This window comes from Sorex araneus, chromosome 2 (assembly GCF_027595985.1).
Source record: "Sorex araneus isolate mSorAra2 chromosome 2, mSorAra2.pri, whole genome shotgun sequence".
Classification (NCBI taxonomy): domain Eukaryota; kingdom Metazoa; phylum Chordata; class Mammalia; order Eulipotyphla; family Soricidae; genus Sorex; species Sorex araneus.
In genome coordinates, this window is record NC_073303.1 from 242,854,165 (window position 1) to 242,874,876 (window position 20,712).

Here is a 20,712-nt window from a genome sequence, read left to right on the forward strand (position 1 = left end):
TTACTGAGTACAAGATGAGTAGCTTGAGATCACCAATGGCTGTGATCACACACATATACATACACACACAAAGGAATATTGCTGACATATATAATATTTCCCCATTCATCACCAATCCCTGTGCCCCATTCTGGTTCAAGTGATTCACTTAATATCTACCTCACACCTGTAACTGTGAGAACATGAACAATTGAAACTACTCCAGCAACTGGAAATTCAGTGCGAAGTAAACAATCATGGGGGCTCAGAGAAATAGTCCAGTGGGAAGTAGCTGACCCAGCCTCCGTCCTTACACCCCAGAGAGTTCCCTGAGCCCAGTCAAAGTGATTGCTGAGCACAGAGTTAGGAATGTATGAAGCAATACTAGACACGCCCCCAAAAAACATATGAATGAACAAAAAACATTATGAATATCTGAATATCAATACCCAGTGGTTTCTGAGCAATTTTGAGGGGCATGGTCTCGGCAGGTGTTTGCAAAGGAATCTTTGTGATTTTTTTTTTTTTTTGCGTCACACCCGGCGATGCACAGGGGTTGCTCCTGGCTCTGCACTCAGGAATTACCCCTGGCGGTGCTCAGGGGACCATATGGGATGCTGGGAATCGAACCCAGGTCGGCCGTGTGCAAGGCAAACGCCCTACCCGCTGTGCTATTGCTCCAGCCCCATCTTTGTGATTTTTATCCCCTCAGTAAAAAGAAAGAATTTCTGTTCCTTATGCCATCTATTCAGTTCCTCACTCTTCAATCCTGATTTGGCGACCCCCAGATATCGGGGTCACCTGATCCTACCCCAGAAATGAGAAAATAAACAACCGTCCTAAACCAGAAAATATCTGGTCAGGAATACTTGGCGCCTGGCCCTTTAAGGCTCTCACCGGAAATGCCGGTGACGTAAGGGCTCCAGTTCTTTTCCCCTGGGATCTTCACATTCTGGGCGCAAGTGCCGGCTGGCGTTGCTGCTGAAGGTGAGGAGTGGGTTATTGGGGTACCCAGGGGGACCAGAGGGTCCCGGCCGGCCGCCGAGTGGTCGCTCCGAGCGCCCCGAACCCCCGCGGTCTCGGCCTTGTGAGCAGCGGTGTCTGTCCCTGACGGTCGCCGGGGATGGCTTCACCCGGGACCCAACGGAGCGCTCCTGAGGAACGACTTTATTTATTCATAGGATTTGGGGAAACAAGGGAATTTTTACCGAACAGCGCTTGTCTAAAGTGACGCCTAAGCGGGGGCGCTAGTCCCGCGGGGCTGGCGCTGGCCTTGCACACGCCGGCGCGGCTCCATCCCCCGCGCCCACAGGGTCCCCGACCGCCAGGCGCGCGCCCCCAGCGCACAGGCAGATCTGAGGGGCCGCGTGGGGTGCGGTCACCGCAGTGTGAGCTGCGCTGCAGGGACACTCGGAGCCCCCGGGGTGGTCACGGGTCGGGGTGGGAGGATCGTCGCGGGATTGTCCCCAGGCCGGCCCGTTGCTGGCCGCCTTTAGTTCCTGAGGCTGATTGTGGAGTCCGGGCTAAAGGGTTTCTCTCTTCTAAGTGACGTCGGTGGACCCCACGGGTGGCTCACCTAGTCGCGAGGAGAGAAAGACGGTCACTTTCTCTCGATCCTCCTCTGCCACCTGGGACCCAGAGTTAGTGGGTTCTTGTCTCGCTCGCAGAAAAGAATTATTTTAGGAGTAGACAAGGAGTGAAGTCAAACTGATTTTATTTGGAGATTGGAGAGTTTTTTCAAAGTGGGGCGGGAGAGAGAGAGAGGAGAGGAGAGAGAGAGAGAGAGAGACAGAGAGAGAGAGAGAGAGAGAGAGAGAGAGAGAGAGAGAGAGAGAGAGAGAGAGAGAGAGAGATGCTTATGAGAGAACCCGGGCTTCTCCAAGGGCGGAGAGAGCACCTACACATATACCAGCATTAGATAGGAGAGCATGAAAGTACCCATCTGACGTGCGGAGATACGGGCGACACACGTACTTGACGACACAGGGTCAAGTGGCACATGGGGTAGGGCAGCATATATGATTTTTTTTTTTTTATCACACCCAGCGCTTCCCAGGGGTTACTGCTGGCTCTGCTCTCAGGAATTACCCCTGGTGGTGCCTGGGAGACCATATGGAATACTGTTTGCCAGGCAAATGCCCTGCTCATTGTGCTTTTGCTCCAGCATGTGTGTGCCCTTCCTTTGTTTAAGATGGCTTTTATAGGGTTTCTCCAATCTGCCCCCTTGTGGGGCTTCTTCCTAGGTAAAAGTCCATTGCTAAGGAGGTTACCAGGGAGGTTGGGAGTGGTGATGGTCTTCTTTGGGCTAAATCACTAAAGTTGGGCTGGAGCGGTAGCACAGCAGTAGGGAGTTCGCCTTTCACGCAGCCGACCCGGGTTTGATTCCTCCATCCCTCTCAGAGAGCCCGGCAAGCTACTGAGAGTATCGCGCCCACACAGCAGAGCCTGGCAAGCTACCTGTGGCGTATTCAGTATGCCAAAAAAACAGTAACAATAAGTCTCACAATGAGAGACGTTGCTGGTGCTCGTTCGAACAAATCGATGAGCAACGGGATGACAGTGACAGTGACACTAAAGTTAATCTGATTAAGGGAGAGGTCCAAGGGTATTCAAGGAATTTCCTTCTCCAGGAATTTCCTTCATGTGGAGGGGTCCAATCTCCTCCAGGTCCATTGCTGCTAACGGTGTATCCATATCCACAAGGTGGATCAGCCTTAGAATTTTCCTCCCAGAAGTTTTGCTGACTGAGAGTCTTTCCTTATCTACCTGCCTACATCAAAAGGGCCCTGGGAGCTCTCACTCTCTCCCTACCTTCCACTCTCTCACTCTCTCATTCTCTCTCCCTCCCCCTTCCTCCCTCTGGCTTCCCCTTCCCACATTCTGTGGTGTTCTTGGGTCACTCCTGGCTCTGCACCTGGGGATCTCTTAGCAGTGCTCATGGAATCCTATGGATGCCAGGGCTCAGTCTGGGTCAGCAGGTGCAAGGCAAACGCCCTCCCAGTGTACTAGCCTCCTGCCCAGTGGGAGGACAGTGGAGGCACATTCTTTATGTGCTTGGGTGGGATTCAGAAGTATTTGACTGAGCTTTTTGATTTTCCCCTGTTCCCCATGCAACCAGTAGGTTCTGGAAGTCCTAATGGAGCACAGGGCTCTGGGGATCCCTCATGCATCAGGGGTGTGTTGGGCCACAGCGGGTCCTGGAACACAGTGTGCAATCTTAGCAGGAAGTAGCCAGGGCACCTCCAGGGTGTGCCCCAAGCCTTCACATAATGTAATCTATGACCTCCATTGGCTCCCATGCTTTTATAGATTTATTTAAATTTATTTTTTAGTTTTTTTATTTGTGGGGCGGCACACCTGGCAGTGCTCAGGGGTTACTCCTCCTGCTCCTGCACTCAGGAGTCACTCCTGGCAATGCTCAAAGAGCTATATGCATGCCGGGAATCAAACCTGGGTCATTCATGTGCAAGACAAGCACCTCACCGCTGTACTGTCTTCGCATCTCCTTTGCACAGGAATTTTTTATTTTTATTACTAAGTTTTAGTTTTGGAACCTGAGACTTGGTGCTCAGAGCTTAGTCTTGGATCTGAGCTCAGGCATCTTTTCTAGCAGTCCAGGAGGTACCTTATAATACTGCCATAAACCCTTCATAGCAGCTTGGAAGAAAAGCTTCCTATCAGCTGAACTCTCCCTGCTAGCCCTGTATGATTTTTTTTCCCCAGAAAAAAAAAATGTTTTACCTCTCAAGTTTCTGAGCACCAACCACACTGTTCATCTCTCCCTGACCAGGAGCACCCCATGCTATTGAGGTGAGTACTTGGCAAAAAAGAGATTTCCAGGGGCTGGAGCGATAGCACAGCAGGGAGGGCGTTTGCCTTGCACGCAGCCAACCCGGGTTCGAATCCCAGCATCCCATACAGTCCCCTGAGCACCGCCAGGGGTAATTCCTGAGTGCAAGCCAGGAGTAACCACTGTGCATAGCTGGGTGTGACCCAAAAAGGAAAAATAAAAAAAGGGGGGGATTTCCAGGTGATGTAGGTGACCCCCACAGGGGGTGTATATGAGATAGGGAGGAGAGAGATAGTCACTTTATCCAAACTCACCTCTGCCACTCTGAGACCCAGAGTTTCGGGGTTCTTGTTTTGCCTTTCAGAAAAGAATTTCAGGAGTAGACAAGCAGGACAGATTTTATTTGGAGGATTTTACAGGTGAGGAGGGAGGGAAAGCGAGAGAGAAAGAGAAAGAAACGCGCTCAAGGAAGAATGCAGGCTTCTCCAAGGGTGGAGAGAGCCCCTACATGCCCCCGAGCATTAGATAGGAAAGTACGCATCTCAAGAAGAGAGATGCGGGCTATACCTGTGCTTTGTCACGTGGGTACAAGCAACATACGTGTGCCCTCCCTTTGTTCAAGGTGGCTTTTTTAGGGTTTCTCCAGATCACCCCCACATGAGCCTTTTTTGCTAGATAAGAGTCTAGCATTGCAAAATGAATTAGTGCCATACAGAGATGTCTCTGGAACCCAGTCGTTTACAATCTAGAAATTTACGTTTACAATTGCGGCCGTGTGAGCTCTCATGATACTCACAATGAGCAATGGAAAATAAATTACCTAGCGTCTGCCCCTGGCAGATAGACTTGAATGGTGGTGGGAAATTTCAAGCAAAACATAATGTCCAAAATTAGAGTATTGGGAGAAATTGTCTGCCAGGAGGCAGGGTGAGGTTTGGGATGTGGGTGGTGGAGAATGTGCACTGGTGGAGGGATGGCTGTTTCATCATTGTATGGCTGAATCTCAAACATGAAAGCTTTGTAACTCTATCTCACAGTGATATAATTTTTTTAAAAAAGTAATGTGGAGTTCATGCCCAATTCAATCAGCTTAATCCATGGCTGAACAAATAGCAGTACAGGGGCTGGAGTGATAGCACAGCGGGTGGGGCATTTGCCTTGCACGCAGCCAACCCGGGTTCGAATCCCAGCATCCCATATGGTCCCCTGAGCACCGCCAGGAGTAATTCCTGAGTGCAGAGCCAGGAGTAACCCCTGTGCATCGCCAGGTGTGACCCAAAAAGCAAAAAAAAAAAAACAAAACAAAAAAAAACAAATAGCAGTACATTATTAAAAAAGAAAAATAAGAGTCTAGGGTTGCTAGGGTTGTTGCTTAGTGGGTAGAGATGGGAGTGGTCTTATTTGAAACTCCTTGTCTTGACTTTTGTTCTCACTGGAACTGATTGAAGGAAGGAGTTGAGGATGCTCCAGTAAATCCCTTCAGTCTCTTTCTGTAGGGAGGGGTCCAGTCTCCACAGGGGCTGATGCTGGGGAAGGTCTTATCAGGTCTTGCTTTCTGTATCCACAAGGTGGGTCAGACCTAGGACTGGTGGCTTTATTACTTCCAAGAAATTTTATTGCCATGGTTGGGGGGAGGGGACCCTGAAGGGCCTGAAGGGCCTTTGTTTGCCCAAAGCTGACCGAGGTTTGATCCCCTAAGTCCCACAGGTTCCCCTGAATATTACCAGGAGTGGCCCCAAAATAAACTCTGGAGCAGTAGTATAGTGGGTTGGACGTGTGCATGGACGTGGTCAACCCAGGTTTGATCCCCACCATTCCATAGGTCCCTTGAGCACTCAGGGTTGACAACCCCCCCACCAAAAAAAAAAAAAAATAGAAGTCTCACTACAGAATTTGTCTTGACAAATGAGCATTTTTTTTTTCTGGGTCACACCTGGCAATGCACAGAGGTTATTCCTGGCTCTGCACTCAGGAATTACTCCTGGCGGTGCTCAGGGGACCATATGGGATGCTGGAAATCGAACCCCGGGTCGGCCATGTGCAAGGCAAATGACTGACCCACTGTGCTATCACTCCAGCCTCGCATGAGCATTCTTTAAACTTCTCTTTTGGGGTTTGCATATCTCCTGCCCTTTTTTTATTTTTCCCCCCTTTTGCTACATACTTGGAACTGGCCAGAGACTCTGCCCCTCTGTGTATGTGTTTCTGGATGCAGAGGAGCTATGCCTCGTCCCTCACCGGTAAAGCAAGTGCTCAGAATTCTGAGCTTCTCTCTCTCGATCTATCTCACTACTTCCAGAGCAGATGGGTGGGATTTGGCGCCACGCCTCACAATGCTTGAGGACTGCGCTATGCTCTGCTCAGAGGACCAGTGGACAGTGAGTACCAGGGAAGGGCCCCTGGCTTCCAGATGGCTGCATCTGCTCCAGCCTGGTATGTTCTCTCCTGTCCCTCTGCTCATACCTTTAATAGAAGTTCTTAGATATGAACATTCTAAATTTTTTTTTTCTTTTGCTTTGTGGGTCACAGCCAGCGATCTCAGGGGTTATTCCTGGCGGTGCTGGAGGTACCATATAGGTGCTGGGGATTGAACCTGGGAGGCCAGTTTCGGGGCAGATGCCCTACCTGCTGTACTATTGCTCTAGCTCCCTCTAAAATACTTTAAGAGACTGTCAGGAGGAAAAGGAGTTGGAGGCTCTGAGCAAAACTATGGCCTTTCACTATGAAAAATTTTTTGAGCCAAGTGTAATATTTTCCCTCCTTTTTCTAATACAAAATCATGTACCAAGAGAAGTAAAATCTTAGAATCTATGAAAAACTGGCCTGTAAGCTCTTAGCATCACTAGATGTGGCCCCAAAACAAAAACAAACCAAGATCTGACCCTTGAGAATATAATGCTGGATTTCACACTTCTGCTGTTGGCAGTTAAGAGGGAGGATAGGAGAGTTGGGGGTTCCTGCCAAGCCCAGCAGTGCTCAGGGATCACTCTTTGGGGATTTAGGGTGTGAAGTTGAGGCTGCTTCATGCATGGCAAGTGCCCCTCCCACTGCACTGGCCTCTCATTCAGATCCCTCCAAACCTTTCTTCTTCTTCATTTTTTTTGGCTTTTTGGGTCACACCCAGGGATGCACAGGGGTTATTCCTGGCTCTGCACTCAGGAATTAACCTCTGGTGGTGCTCAGAGGACCATACAGGATGTTGGAATCTGGGAATCTAACCTGGGTGGGCCATCTGGATCCACCGCGTGCAAGGCAAACTCCCTCCCTGTTCTATTGCTCCAGCCCCCCTCCAGACCTTGAAATTGAAACCTGTGCTTCCACCTCAGGGTCATGCCAACAACCAGCAAGTGCCAGCTGGGCCTTATCTCTGGCCCCTGTCATGCCTGTCTGTGTCCTTCTCACACAGTTCACAGGATTTATATAGAATTTGAATTTGGGGTCAGAGATAGGCCAGTAGTAGTGTGGCCTTCAAGCACCCAACCACGGTATAATCTCGTGACACAACACGGGGTCCCCCAAACAAAACAAGGAATAAGCCCCACGTTCTGCCACTTGTGGCCCCAAAATCCAAACCTGCATCCTACAAAACATGTTGACAGGGTGTTGACTCCTAAACAAATCTTCTTTTTCCATTTGGATTTGGGGTCAGACCCTGTGGTTGCTACTTACTGGTACTCAGTGGAGTGCCGAGGATTGAACGCAGGTCAGCTGTCTGTAAGGCAATATACAACCCAACTACATTACCTGACCCTAAATTTTTTATTTAATTTTAGTTGGAGGCCATACCCAGCAGTGCTCAGTGGTTACTCCTGGTTGATTCATCATGTCCTGCAAGGCTTGCGGACCCTGTGGGGTAATGGGTGTTGAACCCGGGTCTGGTGGGTGCCTGGCAAGCACCCCATGCTCTGTGCTCTCTGTGGCCATCATCAGACAACTTTTACACTGGTTAAGTTCAGAGAGTTGTGAAATTAGGTGTGTTCTTTTCCTAGTAAGTACACCACTCACTTTTATTTGAGTGTTTCTGGTGTTTGTTTTGGTTTTTTGTTTTGTTTTTTGAGGCCCCACCTAGCAATGCTCTGGGCTTACTCCTGACTCTGCACTCAGAAATCTCCCCTGGTGGGTTTGGGGATCCTATGGGCTGTAGGGGATCGAACCAGGGTCAGCCATGTGAAGGCAAATGCCCTCTCAATGTGCTGTCGTTCTGGCCTTGGACCTAATTTTCATCTGTTCCAGTAGCTTTCTGTTCAATGCCATAACATTTTCAGGTAATAATATCCAAGGGGCCCGAGAGCTAGGACAGCAGGTCAGCTGCTTGCCTCGCCTTCCCTGAGAGTGACAGGCAACCCGGATTTTCACCCACTCTGTGACCCTTGGAGGGGAAGGAGCATCTGACAATGTGTGTCTCACTAAGTCTGTGAGTCAGGGCCCGTAAGCGCTGCCAGTCAGGGCCCTGGGGTGATTGCCCCTCTCTGGTGCTCACTGCTCTGTCTTCTCCTGCAGGTCTTTACACAGACCCTTCTGCTGACCTTCGGAAATAACAGGATGGACACAATGGTCAAACGCAGCCTGACACATTGTCCTCAGGTAGGAGGGGAGTGACAAAATGACAATGCAGTGACAGGAGCACACAGGCTTCCAGGGCTGTCTGTCTCAGTTGTTTCAGCAGAGAGCCCTGGGACATAGCTCCTGGTCAGAGCGCTGGACGCTGCTGTTTGAGGTCTCTTTGCCCTTGTTTCCTTTGTTCATTTGGGTTTGTGCCAGGTTAGGGATACTCAAGGATTACTCCCAGTCATTGCTCAAGAATCTTACTGCCAGACTGGGGACCCTACTGGGTTAGGTGATCCATGGCTGACTTTTTTGTGTTTTTTTGTTTTTGTTTTTCTTTCTTTTGGGAAGGGATGGGAGGGTGAGACCCAGTGATTCTCGGGTTCTTCCTGGGTCTGCACTCTAGTGTTGACCTGGCGATGCCAGGGGGCCATTTGGGACTACAGGAATCACCAGCCTATCCCATTGTTTCCAGTCGTGCATCTTTTGTTTTGTTTCTTTTTGTTTTTATTTATTTATTTATTTATTTATTTAGCCACAATGAATGTGCTCAGGGCTCACTCTTGGCTGTGGATTCACACATGAGGGGCATCAGGGGACCCTCGGGTGTGCTGGCCCCGTTTGCCCCCTGCCAACTACAATGACTCTGGGCCCCAGGACGAGGGTTATCCCCTATTTTGTCAAAGAATCTGGATATTCTTGCCTGCTCAGTCACACAGTCTTCCGTTCAACTCACTGCTGTGTGCACAGTTCTGGGTATGGACCTATCCCCGGGAGATGGAGCAAAGGATCTCAGGGACCGGCCTGGTGTTTGATATTTACTTACTTTGACAGTGATACAGGGTGGCCCTTAGCTGTGAGTTAGAGATCTCCAGGTACATATGTCCATGCACGGCTTTGAGACACTCCCTGGAGTTGAGAGTTCCCTTCTTATCCTTAGTGATCGTGAGATTAGGGCTGCAGGCATTGTGTGTCTTCAGTGTTTTAGGCCAAACCGAGCGTTGCTTTTGCTTTTTGAGTCCTGGTGCATCTGTACTCAGTTCCTACTCTTTGCAGTGCTCACTATAGACCAGTGGTGCTGGGATTGACCCTGGGGTGTCTGTGTACTGACTCTTGGGCCAGTAACCCAGGAGGATGTGAAGCTGTTTCTTCCTGTTTGAGAGATCCTGAGCCCTCTGGGTTCAGAATGGGGGTCCCGTTCTCATATTCCAGGGAGCGGAGTGGTGACTGACCCTGACTCTTGTCCCCCGTGTATGTTCAGGATGCTTTCACGTTCCAAGACGTGGCCGTGAGCTTCACCCCAGAGGAGTGGATGTGCCTGGATGCCTTGCAGAGGAAGCTCTACAGGGATGTGATGTTGGAGACCTACCAGCACCTGCGGGCCGTGGGTGAGAGCCCTGTAGGCTGACCATGCCAGAACAGATAACCGCAGGCTCTGGGAGTTGGACCCAGGCTTTGTGTTCAATATGCGCTGGGATGTTTGACAACCGTGTAGATCACTCTCTTGGACCTTTCTATTTTCCCCTTTTTATTATGGGCCACACCTGGCAATTTCAGGGATTATTCCTGAGTCTGTTCTCAGAGATCGCTGTTGGTGGGCTCTGGCATCCAAATGGGATGCAGGGGATCGACCCACTTTGGCCACATGCAAGAAAGCACCCTGCGCACTGTGCTCTTGCACCTGTCCTCTTACTACTTCCTCCCATTGCTGGTTAATTGACTTCTTGTTCTACCCTTCACTTTAGTGCCTTGCTTTTGGTTTAGTTCAGAGCCAAAGTCCACAATCAGTGAGCCTCTGTGCTGATGGATCACTCCTGACTTTGCTCAGGGGCACATGGGGATGCTGTGAGTTAAACCCAACAGCAGCCTACAAGGCTGGTGCCTTACTTGTTGGACTATAGCACCAGGCCTGCAACTTTGTTATTTGTTTTGTTTTGTTTTGATTTTGTTTGAGTGCAGTACCCAGCAAAGCTCAGGGATTACTCCTGGGTATGTATCAAGAATTTCTCCTGGCAGTGCTCCGCGATCATATGGATGCCAGGGATCAAACCCCATAAGTTTGTGTCAGGCACATGCCCTCACGGCTGGACTATCACTCTGGCCACAAGTTCATTTCTTTCTTAGGGCCTCACCAACAGGCTGCTCAGTGCTTGAGGTCACCCCAGTGGTTCTGGGAAACTTCAACATGATTCACTTTTAGTCTTAAATTGAAATGTGGGTCTTATGTCCCTGATAACAACCAGTCTGGAGCACATGAAAATTTTGTTCTGGGGCTAGAGTGATAGCACAGTGGGTAGGGCGTTTGCCTTGCACGCATCTGCCCCGGGTTCGAATCCCAGCATCCCATAGGGTCCCCTGAGCACCGCCAGGAGTAATTCCTGAGTGTGCAGAGCCAGGAGTAACCCCTGTGCATCGCCGGATGTGACCCAAAAAGCAAAAAAAAAAAAAAAATTCTGTTCTTGTCATTTTATTAATTTTCCTGGTTTTGTTTGGAACAAATTGGTTTGGCCTGTTGCCTTTTCCTTGTCACTAACCCGTGCTTCCGTGTCTATGGCAGCAGGGCATTCCAGGGTGAAGCCTAGACTGATAAACTGGTTGGAAGGAGAAATCCTGAGGCCAGGGAAGAGAGGCGTGTGTGCAGGTGAGTATCTGAGGACCCTCCCTGACTCGGGCCCTACCTGGGTAGTGTGAGGGTCCCCTAGGAAACAAAATCGCACTGCTCACTCTGGTGGCCTCAGCCACCTGGATGCAAGCATCTGTGCCATGCTCAGGCTGCCCTTCACTCCCCTGGGCTGTCCTTCACGAAATGACCCTGCGCTTTGCTTTCTTGGCTTTGTTGTTACTCATCTATCAGGCGTGTAGAGTTGTCCATGGGATTTCTGACCCTTAGTCACCTTGCCTGTGCCTTAGCAACTGATGTGCTAAGCATTGCTAACAGCAATGTCGAGGCACCCTTTCCTGCTGGATCCCCTTCTGCACTCTCTCTCATTTACCCTTGGAGCATTAGCATGGTTTTCAAGTATCATCAGAATCTTATTATTCCTTGGTCTTTGGGACCTGTGATGCTCAGCAGCTATTCCTGGCGGTTCTCAGGGTTTGCTTTGGGTGATGCTCAGGGATTGGCCTGTCAGCCTCATGCAAGCCAGATGCCTACCTGCTATTCTCTCTCTGACCCATGAAGAAATATCTTTCTTTTTGTTTGTTTGTTTAAATAGGGAATGAGATGCTAAATTGACTTGGAGATTTTATGTGCTAGGAGGCAGGGTGCTTGCCTTACATTGGCAGACCCAGGTTGAATTCCTGGCATCTCATATGGTCCCTAGGGCCTCACCTGGTGTGGTCAATAAACAAAACCCTTAAGTTAATTTGGGGACTGCCAGGATGCTCATTGCAATCCCCCCTCAGACCTTCCCTTTGCTGTGGGCCTGTTTGGACTGTGAGAACCATAGAGATATCCTTAGCTGCTCAGCCTCATTCAGCTACATTAGACAAATTTTTTGGGTCACACCCAGCAATGCACAGGAGTTACTCTGGCTCTGCACTCTGGAATTACTCCTGGCAGTGCTCAGGGGACCATATGGGATGCTGGGAATCAAACCCCTACCCACTGTGCTATTGCTCCAGCCCCTACATTCTATTTAACAAATTCTTTCATTGCATATTGTGATTGATTTCAGATCTCAAACCACTTCAGGATGTGGCATGGCTGCAATTTGATTTGGGAACAGGATCACCAAATACGAGTGAGCTGGTAAGATTCACACGTTGAATATAAATATTATTATGTCGCCTGAGTAGGTCAGTGCTCACACACCGAGCATGTGACTTGAGAGTTGGGGATCTGGCTCCATACCCACCACCACATCTATTGTGTCCGGGAATCACAGGGAGGAACTTTGGAGCCTAATGCTGGGAGTAGAGGGCCCTTAACCCACTCGGTGCTAAAATCATTTCTTTAAAATCTAAAGAAACTCTTCTCCTCCTTCTTCTTCTTCTTCTTCTCTTTCTTCTTCTTCTCCTTCTCTTCCTTCTCCTCCTCCTTCTTCTCCTCCTCCTCCTCCTCCTCCTCCTTCTTCTTCTCCTTCTCCTTCTCCTTCTCCTTCTCCTCCTCCTCCTTCTTCTCCTTTTCCTCTCCTCCCCTACCCCTCCCCATCCCCCTCCTCCTCCTCCCCCTTCTCTTTCCCCTCCTCCTCTTCCTTCTTCATTGTTATTATTATTACTATTATTATTATTATTTCATTTTGGATCTTACCAGGCAGTATCAGGGGTTATCATCAGGGTTTGCACTCAGAAATTACAGTTGGCAGTACACCATGGACCATGTTCTATACCAGGGATCAAACTATGCAAAGCAAGTGTTCTTCCCACTGTACTTGTACTCTCACTTTCACACACATAGCTTTTTTTTTCTTCACACCCTGGTTACTCCTGACTCTCACTTACACACACACACCCCCTTGGGTGGGGGGGGGATCATATCCTGGTTACTCCTGGCTCTGCAGTCACAGTCAGGAATGAATCCTGGTGTTGTTCTGGGTACCATATGGGATTCCAGGGATCCAACCCGGGTAGACTGCATTCAAGGCAAAAGCCCTCCAGGCCCCAATCTCTTTTTTTTTTTTGAATCACCATGAGATAAAGTTACAAAGCTTCCATGTTTGAGCTTGAGCCATACAATGATTGAACACCCATCCTTCCACAAGTGCACATTTTCCACCATCAATGTTCCTGGTATTTCCCCTCCCCCCATCCCAGTCCTTACCCTGCCTCTGTGGCAGACAATTTCCCCAATACACTGTCTCTACTTCTGGGCATTATATTTTGCTTGAATTTTCCCACCATCATTCAAGTCTGGCTATCAGGGGGAGACGCTAGGTAATTTATTTTCTATTGCTCACTTTGAATATGAGAGGTTGTGCAGCCGTTTTTGCAGCCACGTGCTTCTGGAATTGTAAGATTGTAAATGGTTGGGGACCAGAGACATCTCTGAGGGTGATAATCCATATTGGGATTCAATTGGGAATCCCTTGGGGTCCCTGGGATGGCACCCAGAGGCAGATCGTGGGCGTGGCAGCCAGACCGAGTTTTGTTTTGTTTTTTGCCTTTGTCTAGCTGCCTTTGCCTAGCAAGACAGCCCGCCAGCTGATGTGAATACACACCTCCAAATTTTATTCTCTTAATATCTCTGGTGGTCTTTTTTGGGGGGGGAAAGAGTTCACACCTGGCATTGCTCAGGGGATTACTCCTGGCTCTGCACTCAGGAATTACTCCTGGTGGTGCTCAGGGGACCATATGTAATGCTGGGTATCCAATCCAGGTCGGCCACATGCAAGGCAAACGCTCTACCTGCTGTACTATCAATCCAGCCCCTCGACCTCTTTTTTAATACTGAAGGAATATGATCTTTTTTGATCATAAGCAAGTACAGTACTTATTTTTAAAAAGAAATGATTTCGGCCCTAGTTATGGTGCAGTGGGAAGGGTAGTAGTTTTGCACAGGAACAGAAACCTGGGCTCAATGCCCAGCACCTAAAATGTCCCCAGAAATCCACCACAATGATCCTTGAGCACCTCTTAGTGTGGCCACCCTAAAAATAAATACAAACTACAAAACATACAAACAAACAAAAAAGTCATTGATCCTGGAGAGGAATCCTCTAGTGGTGAGATTTTTTTGGTGGCCCCTATGGTCTGTCTCAGCTCTGTGGGGAAGCAGCATTCTATTCACTAGTAATTCATGTTTTGCAGAGGGCCTTGTATCCATTCAAGATATCCGTTCATTGAGTTGAAAAATAATTTGCAAGTTTAATGATCCTCATCCTTCAATTTTGTGCACCCCTCTTGCAGATACATTAGGTCGTTTCTGAGAAAGCTATCCACCTGTCAGGAGTTGCATTTGTGTGGTGGAAATGTTAGTAACTAACCCGCAGGGCTTGATTTCTTTAGACAAGGAGACTTTTAAGGACTAGAGCAGTAATTGCAATCCTTCTCTCCTGATCTACAGGGAAGCAGCCAGTCCCAGTGGAATGTCTCCGACCTAGCACACAGGGTCAAAGTTTCAAGTGAGGAATCATGCCCTCAGCCCTATGGGGATGCCAGGATCATTGGGATGTCTTCTGAGGGTGATCAGAATGGAGAGTGCTCCCTACCTCCAACGAATCCCTCCCCTGGGAAAAGCTACTCCAAGTATATTTCACTCAATCCAAGGACACAAAAACACCCAGTGCAACGGCCCCTGGATTGTGAGAGAGGAGCACTGTTCATAGAGAGTCCCTCACACCAACAGGCCCATAAGCAAAGCCACCATGAACAGAACCCATCCAACTGTGAGGAGTGTGAGGTACGCTTCCCGTGTTCTAGGCACCAGGAGGTTCCTATAGAAACCCACAATGGACAGAATTTCCAGGAATGTCAACAGCAAAGAAAAACATTGAGTCAAATGTCACACTGGCTTGACCCTGTGAATGTCCATAGAGGAGAGAAGTTGGGTACTTGGAAAGAGTGCGGGCAGGCCTTCCATCGTTCCTCACACCATATTATAAAGAGGAGAGTTCAAACTGTAGAGAGACCGTATGTATGTAAAGAGGATGGGAAGGCCTTGACCCAACCCTCAAGCCTCAGTATACACAGGAACATTCATAGTGAAGAGAAACCTTACTTATGCACCGACTGTGGAAAGTCCTTTCTTCACTGCTCAAGCTTTTCTGCGCATAGGAAAACTCACGTGCGAGACAAATCTTATTCATGTAAATTCTGTGGGAAGGCTTTTGTCTATTACTTGAGCTATTTTATGCACAAAAAAATGCACATTGAACGGAAATCATATATATGTAAGAAATGTGGGAAGACCTTTGCTCATTACTATAACTTTTTGCGTCATGGGAAAATTCATACAGGACAGAAGCCATATATATGTGAGGTCTGTGGGAAAGCTTTCAGCTGCCCCTCAAACTTTTTTAGACATAGGGAGAGTCATAACAAAGAGAAACCTCATGTCTGTAAAGAATGCGGGAAGGCCTTTGCTCTATTTGCTTACCTCTCTGCACACAGGAAACTTCATACTGGAGAGAAACCGCATAAATGTGAGATGTGTGGAAAGGCCTTTGTTCAGTCCTCAGCCCTGACTGTGCATAGGAGAATTCACACTGGAGAGAAGCCTTATATATGTCAGGACTGTGGGAAGGCCTTTATTAATTCCTCAGAGCTCACTGTACATAAAAGAATTCACACTGGGGAGAAACCTTTTGTGTGTGAGGAATGTGGGAAGGCATATCGTTATTCCTCAGGCCTTCGTTGTCATAGGAGACATCATACTGGAGAGAAACCTTATGTATGTGAGGAATGTGGGAAGAGGTTTCCTTATTCCTCAAGTCTCCGTAGTCATAGGAAACTTCATTCTGGAGTGAACCCTTATGTTTGTAAGGAATGTGGGAAGGGCTTCCCAGAAAATAAAAAACTGAATAAGCACATGAAAATTCATAGTAAAGAGAAACCTCATCAATGTCAGATGTGTGGAAAGGCCTTTGCTCTGCCCTCAGGCCTTACTTCGCATATCAAAATTCACAGTGGAGAGAAACCTTATCAGTGTGAGACTTGTGGGAAAGCGTACACTGCACGTTCGAGCCTTTCTAAACATATGAAAGTGCATACCGGAGTGAAATCTTGTGTATGTAAAGAATGTGGGAAGGCCTTCTTTTTCCCTTTCGACCTTAGAAAACATTATAAAATTCATAAAGGATGACATGATCCCCTAATAATAATCTGCAATGTCAGAACAGGCCTCTGTAGAAGTTTCCTGTAGACAAGGGGCGTAGGGGTGCCACAAGAGTCGTCCAAGAAGTAAATTATCCTGGTAGAATGTAACAGGCTTCCTGTGATGTCAGATCTATAAGAGACAGATACTTGCCTATTATCACCTGGACCCCAGGTGTGCCCTTGTGAACTTCACTTGTATGTTGACTTGTAAATGTGGGTCTTGGTGATGGAAACCAGAAGGAAGGTGACTGAAGAACTAATAAACATAATAAAACTGTCCCTCGTGTACCACTGTCTCATTAGCTCTGGTTCTGACTTGGTGGAGAGGCCCTGGTTTGTGGGGTTTTATGGCAGAGATCAATCATGGTGCTATGTGAAACAGCCAAACCTCCACTCTTAAGGCCCTCTTGAGGTAAAGTGACCATATTGGGGGGACTAGGAAACATGTGGTACTGGGCTTGGAATCAAGGTCATCTGTGAGCAAGCTAGCACCTTACTCTCTGGACCATCTCTGCACCCTATTTAGGGTTTTCTTATGTTTACATAAACATTAAGACAAATATTCCCAAAAAGTATCTTCAGAAAATGGCCCTGGTGGGGGTCTTTAATAGGTGGTGGTCTTTAAACTTTGAAGACAGTTTAAGTGGACTTTACTGTGCATAGAAAGCCATTTGCTGGTTCTTTGAATGATGAAGGGGCCCCTTGGCTCTTACAGAGAGAGATCTGGCGAGACACTGGGTCAGGAGCACAGGATGGTAAGAATATCAGAGACCACTGTCTGGTCAACGTTCTGCCCCTTGACAGCAGATGAGCACTGGATTCTTGTCTATAAGGAAAACCCCAGAGGGCAGTTTCAGAAATACCATTTCAAATCCAGACTATGCGACCACAGGGGTAGAACAGTGGCTGGAAGTTTCTGTTGAATTTGATCGACCTGATTTCTATCCCTGGCATCCCAAATGGTGGCCGAGCACTGCAAGGTGTGTCCCCAAATAGAAAATACACATATACCCTGGCTCAATAAATCCCAGTGAAAAGACCAATCCTAACAGTGGAAACACACATTGAGCTAGCAGGAAGCAAACCATACTCTTCGTTTTGTAGCCTTTCTTGATCTTTTGGGCGGAGTCCAATGGGTTTTACCAATTTAGTGGCTACGAGATTTTTGGGATTTTTATTGCTTTCAAACGCAAAACTTTGGTTCTTTTTTCTCTAATACTATTTGAAGGGGCTAGAGTGATAGCGCAGCGGGTAGGGCGTTTTACTTGCACGCAGCCGACCCGGGTTTGATTCCTCCGCCCCTCTCAGAGAGCCCAGCAAGCTACCAAGAGTATATCGCCCACACTGGCAGAGCCTGGCAAGCTACCCGTGGTGTATTCGATATGCCAAAAACAGTAACAACAAGTCTCACAATGGAAACGTTACTGGTGCCTGCTCGAGCAAACCAATGAGCAAAGGGATGACAGTGACAATGACTATTCAAAGGAGGGAGGTGGAAAGTAGGAATGTGACCACCCCTTTTTGTTAGTAATCATGCTGAATGGAATTGTCTGAGATACGGAGGACCCGACCCAGGTCTCTCCTATGTTCCCACCATTTGTAAAACAATTTGCTTTAAGGGCCCCTTTCATCCTTTCAAATAGCCTGCTAATGTCTATGCACAGTAAAGTCCATTTCAACTGTCTCAAATTGACCCCGTTAAAGAACCATGCCAGGGCCATTTTTTTTCCTTTTTGGGTCACACCGTGCGATGCACAGGAGTTATTCTGGCTCACACTCAGAAATTACTGCTCCAGCACTCAGTGGGCCATATGGGATGCTGGGGATCGAACCAGGGTCAGCTGCATGCAAAGCAAGTGCCCTCCCCCCTGTATTATTGCTCCAACCTGAGGACCATTTCCTTAAGATGAAAATTTCATAACTATTTATTCTTTATGCTGATACATATCTAAGAACAACCGAACACAAGGATTTGTAGAGATGATGCATAGTAAGGTGCTTGCTGGAACATGGCTGACCAGGATTCCTACCTCAGAAGTTCTATGAGGACTTTGGGAGCCACACCTGGCAATGTTCAGATGTTCTGCACTTAGGAATTACCTCTGGTGGTGCTCCAGGACCATAAGCAATGCCGGGGATTGAACTCTTGTCAACTGCCTGCAAGATGCAAGAATATTGCCTTCCCCTATGTACTGTCTTCAGATCCCAGCATCATATGGAGTTTCCTGAGCCCCTCTCAGATTGTTGACTGTGTGCAGTAAACCCAAGAGCTTAATAAACCCCAACACAGGCAAAGATGGAAAGACCCCCCCAAATTTTTTTACTTTATTTTTATTTATTTATTTATTTATTGCTTTTTGGCTCACACCCGGCAATGCACAGGAGTTACTCCTGGCTCGTGCACTCAGGTATTACTCCTGGTGGTGCTTGGGGGACCATATGGGATGCTGGGAATCGAACCCAGGTTGGCCGCGTGCAAGGCAAATGCCCTATCTGCTGTACTATCGCTCCAGACCCTTATTTTTTTTTAAATTAGGAGTACTGCTATTTATTCAGCCACTGATTAATCTGAAGTGGGCATGATCTCCACATTACATTTTTAAAAAATTTTTAATTGAACATCTGGAGATAGACCATTACAAAGCTCTTCATAATTGGGTTTCAGTCATACAATGATCCAGCACCCGTACCTCCACTAGTGTACATTTCCCACCACTGATTTCCCCTTTCCCTCCCACCAGCCCCAACACCCCACTTCCCACCCTCAGCCTCCCTCTATGGGAGGCACTTTCCTTCTTACTCTGTCTCTCCTTTTCCTTTTCTGCATTACAGTTTGCGATACAGATACTATGAAGTCATGGTGTTTGTTTAGGGCATTCGGTATTTTTATTGGGTCATTAAGACTGCAATAGCTTTTAAACTGGGTGGCAGTTTTGTGGTGTGGACGTGACTGCTGAGGCTTCTGGAAGTACATGGAGCTGGGGGGAGTTAGCCCATCCCAACCCCAAGAAAGTCTGGAGATTTTCAGCAGATTATGTCTCAGTGAGGTCCATCAGAGATTGTGGAATCAGTTGGGGGTTGTGGAGGCAATTTTGGATTGTGGGAGCAAGCAGCTGCCAGGGGCTCTGCTTGGGCACATACCAGACTGACCTGCCCTCCTCTGATTCCCTCCTCTGTTTAGCCATGTGTGAGTTCGAGGCTAACTGCAGCTTTTGATCTCTTTCGAGATTAATTTACGGGTCTTTGGAGAAAGGCCTGTAGTAGAGCTTACGTGGTGGTGCTGGAGTTGGTTCATGGGGGTGACTGCCAGTGCTTCCAGGAGTATTGGGAAGTGGGGGAGGTAGCCCAACCCAACTCTGAGACAGCCTGGAGATTTCAGTCACAAAACTCACATACCTGAATTTTCAGCAGATTATATCTTGCCGAAGATTATATCTTGCTGAGGTCCATTCTGAGATGGTGGGGTCAGGCTGGGGGTATGGTGGCGATTTTGGATTGTGGAAGCAAGTGACTGCCAGGGGCTCAGCTTTGGCTGGCTCCAGGCTGACCCTCCCTGCCTAATTTACCTTGCCTGTTCAGCCATGGGCAGGTCCAAGATTAATTGCAGCTTTTTATCTTTTTCAAGATTTATTTATGGGTCTCTGAAATAATGCCAATATATGAGCTTGTCTAGCTGAGCCAGAGGTGGTTTTGGGGCATGGCTCCCACATATCTAACTTTTGGCCATTATTTTTTTTAATTTATCTATTGAATCACCGTGATAACAGTTACAAAGCTTTCATGTTTGAGTCTTGATCATACAATGATCAAACACCCAACCCTTCACCAGTGCATATATTCCACCACCAAAAACCACAGTAGTATACCCACCCCATCCCAACTCTATCCCTGCCTGTGGTGGCAGATAATTTCCACATTACTCTCTCTCTCTACTTTGATTACATTCAATATTTCAACACCAGTCCCACATTATTATTTGGAATTTTCCCCCAACACTCAGGCCTGCCGAAAATGCAACGTTAGACAATTTGTTTTGTATTGCTGGTTATGAATAGCAAGCATATGATGTCTCTCACACGCCCTCATGGTCTTGGAATTCTAGAATATTAATAATTAGGGTCTGGAGAGATCTCTGCCAAGAGCTGCTTTTTCTGAGATTTGTTTGTGTGTCTCTGGGGTCATGGCCGTTAAGGAGCTTAATAAGTAGCCAGGGGTTGTTTGTGGGCATCATCTCAGGGTCCGTCCTTAGGGTCCCACTGGGGTGGGAGAAGAGAAGGGCCAACTCTTCCTTCTGGGATTCCTGGGGAACAGGCGGAGGGACGACACCTGCTCCCATCTGGAATGGCCTGGCAAAGATGGCCTAATGCAGAGTCCAGAGGCATTTCTGCCAAGAGCCACTCAGTTCAGAGATTCATATGTGTGTCCTGGCCTTTAATTTCTTGGGAAACTTGGTCCCAAGTTGTTAGGGTCTGGTCAAAGGCACAACAGCAATTTTGGGGTATTAGGAAGCCTGATGCATTCACCCCTCAGGTACAGGTTGACCTGCTGGCGGCACCATACCTCCTCCCACATTCAGGTGATTCCCTTGACCCTGAATGCGACAGGGACGAATGAGATGTTACTGGCTCCTGCTCAAGCAAATC

The 20,712-nt window shown here is 48.0% G+C and overlaps 1 protein-coding gene across 1 annotated transcript; it reads left to right on the forward strand.

Annotated features, from left to right (window-relative positions):
* Positions 1-905: 905 nt before the first annotated feature.
* Positions 906-16,344, forward strand: LOC101547882 (zinc finger protein 345-like). Its single transcript, XM_055128474.1, has 6 exons — positions 906-966; positions 8,270-8,353; positions 9,576-9,702; positions 10,872-10,955; positions 11,992-12,065; positions 14,319-16,344. The coding sequence occupies exons 2-6, from the start codon at positions 8,312-8,314 to the stop codon at positions 16,053-16,055; spliced, it is 2,064 nt and encodes a 687-aa protein (XP_054984449.1). The 5' UTR covers positions 906-966; positions 8,270-8,311; the 3' UTR covers positions 16,056-16,344.
* Positions 16,345-20,712: the final 4,368 nt, after the last annotated feature.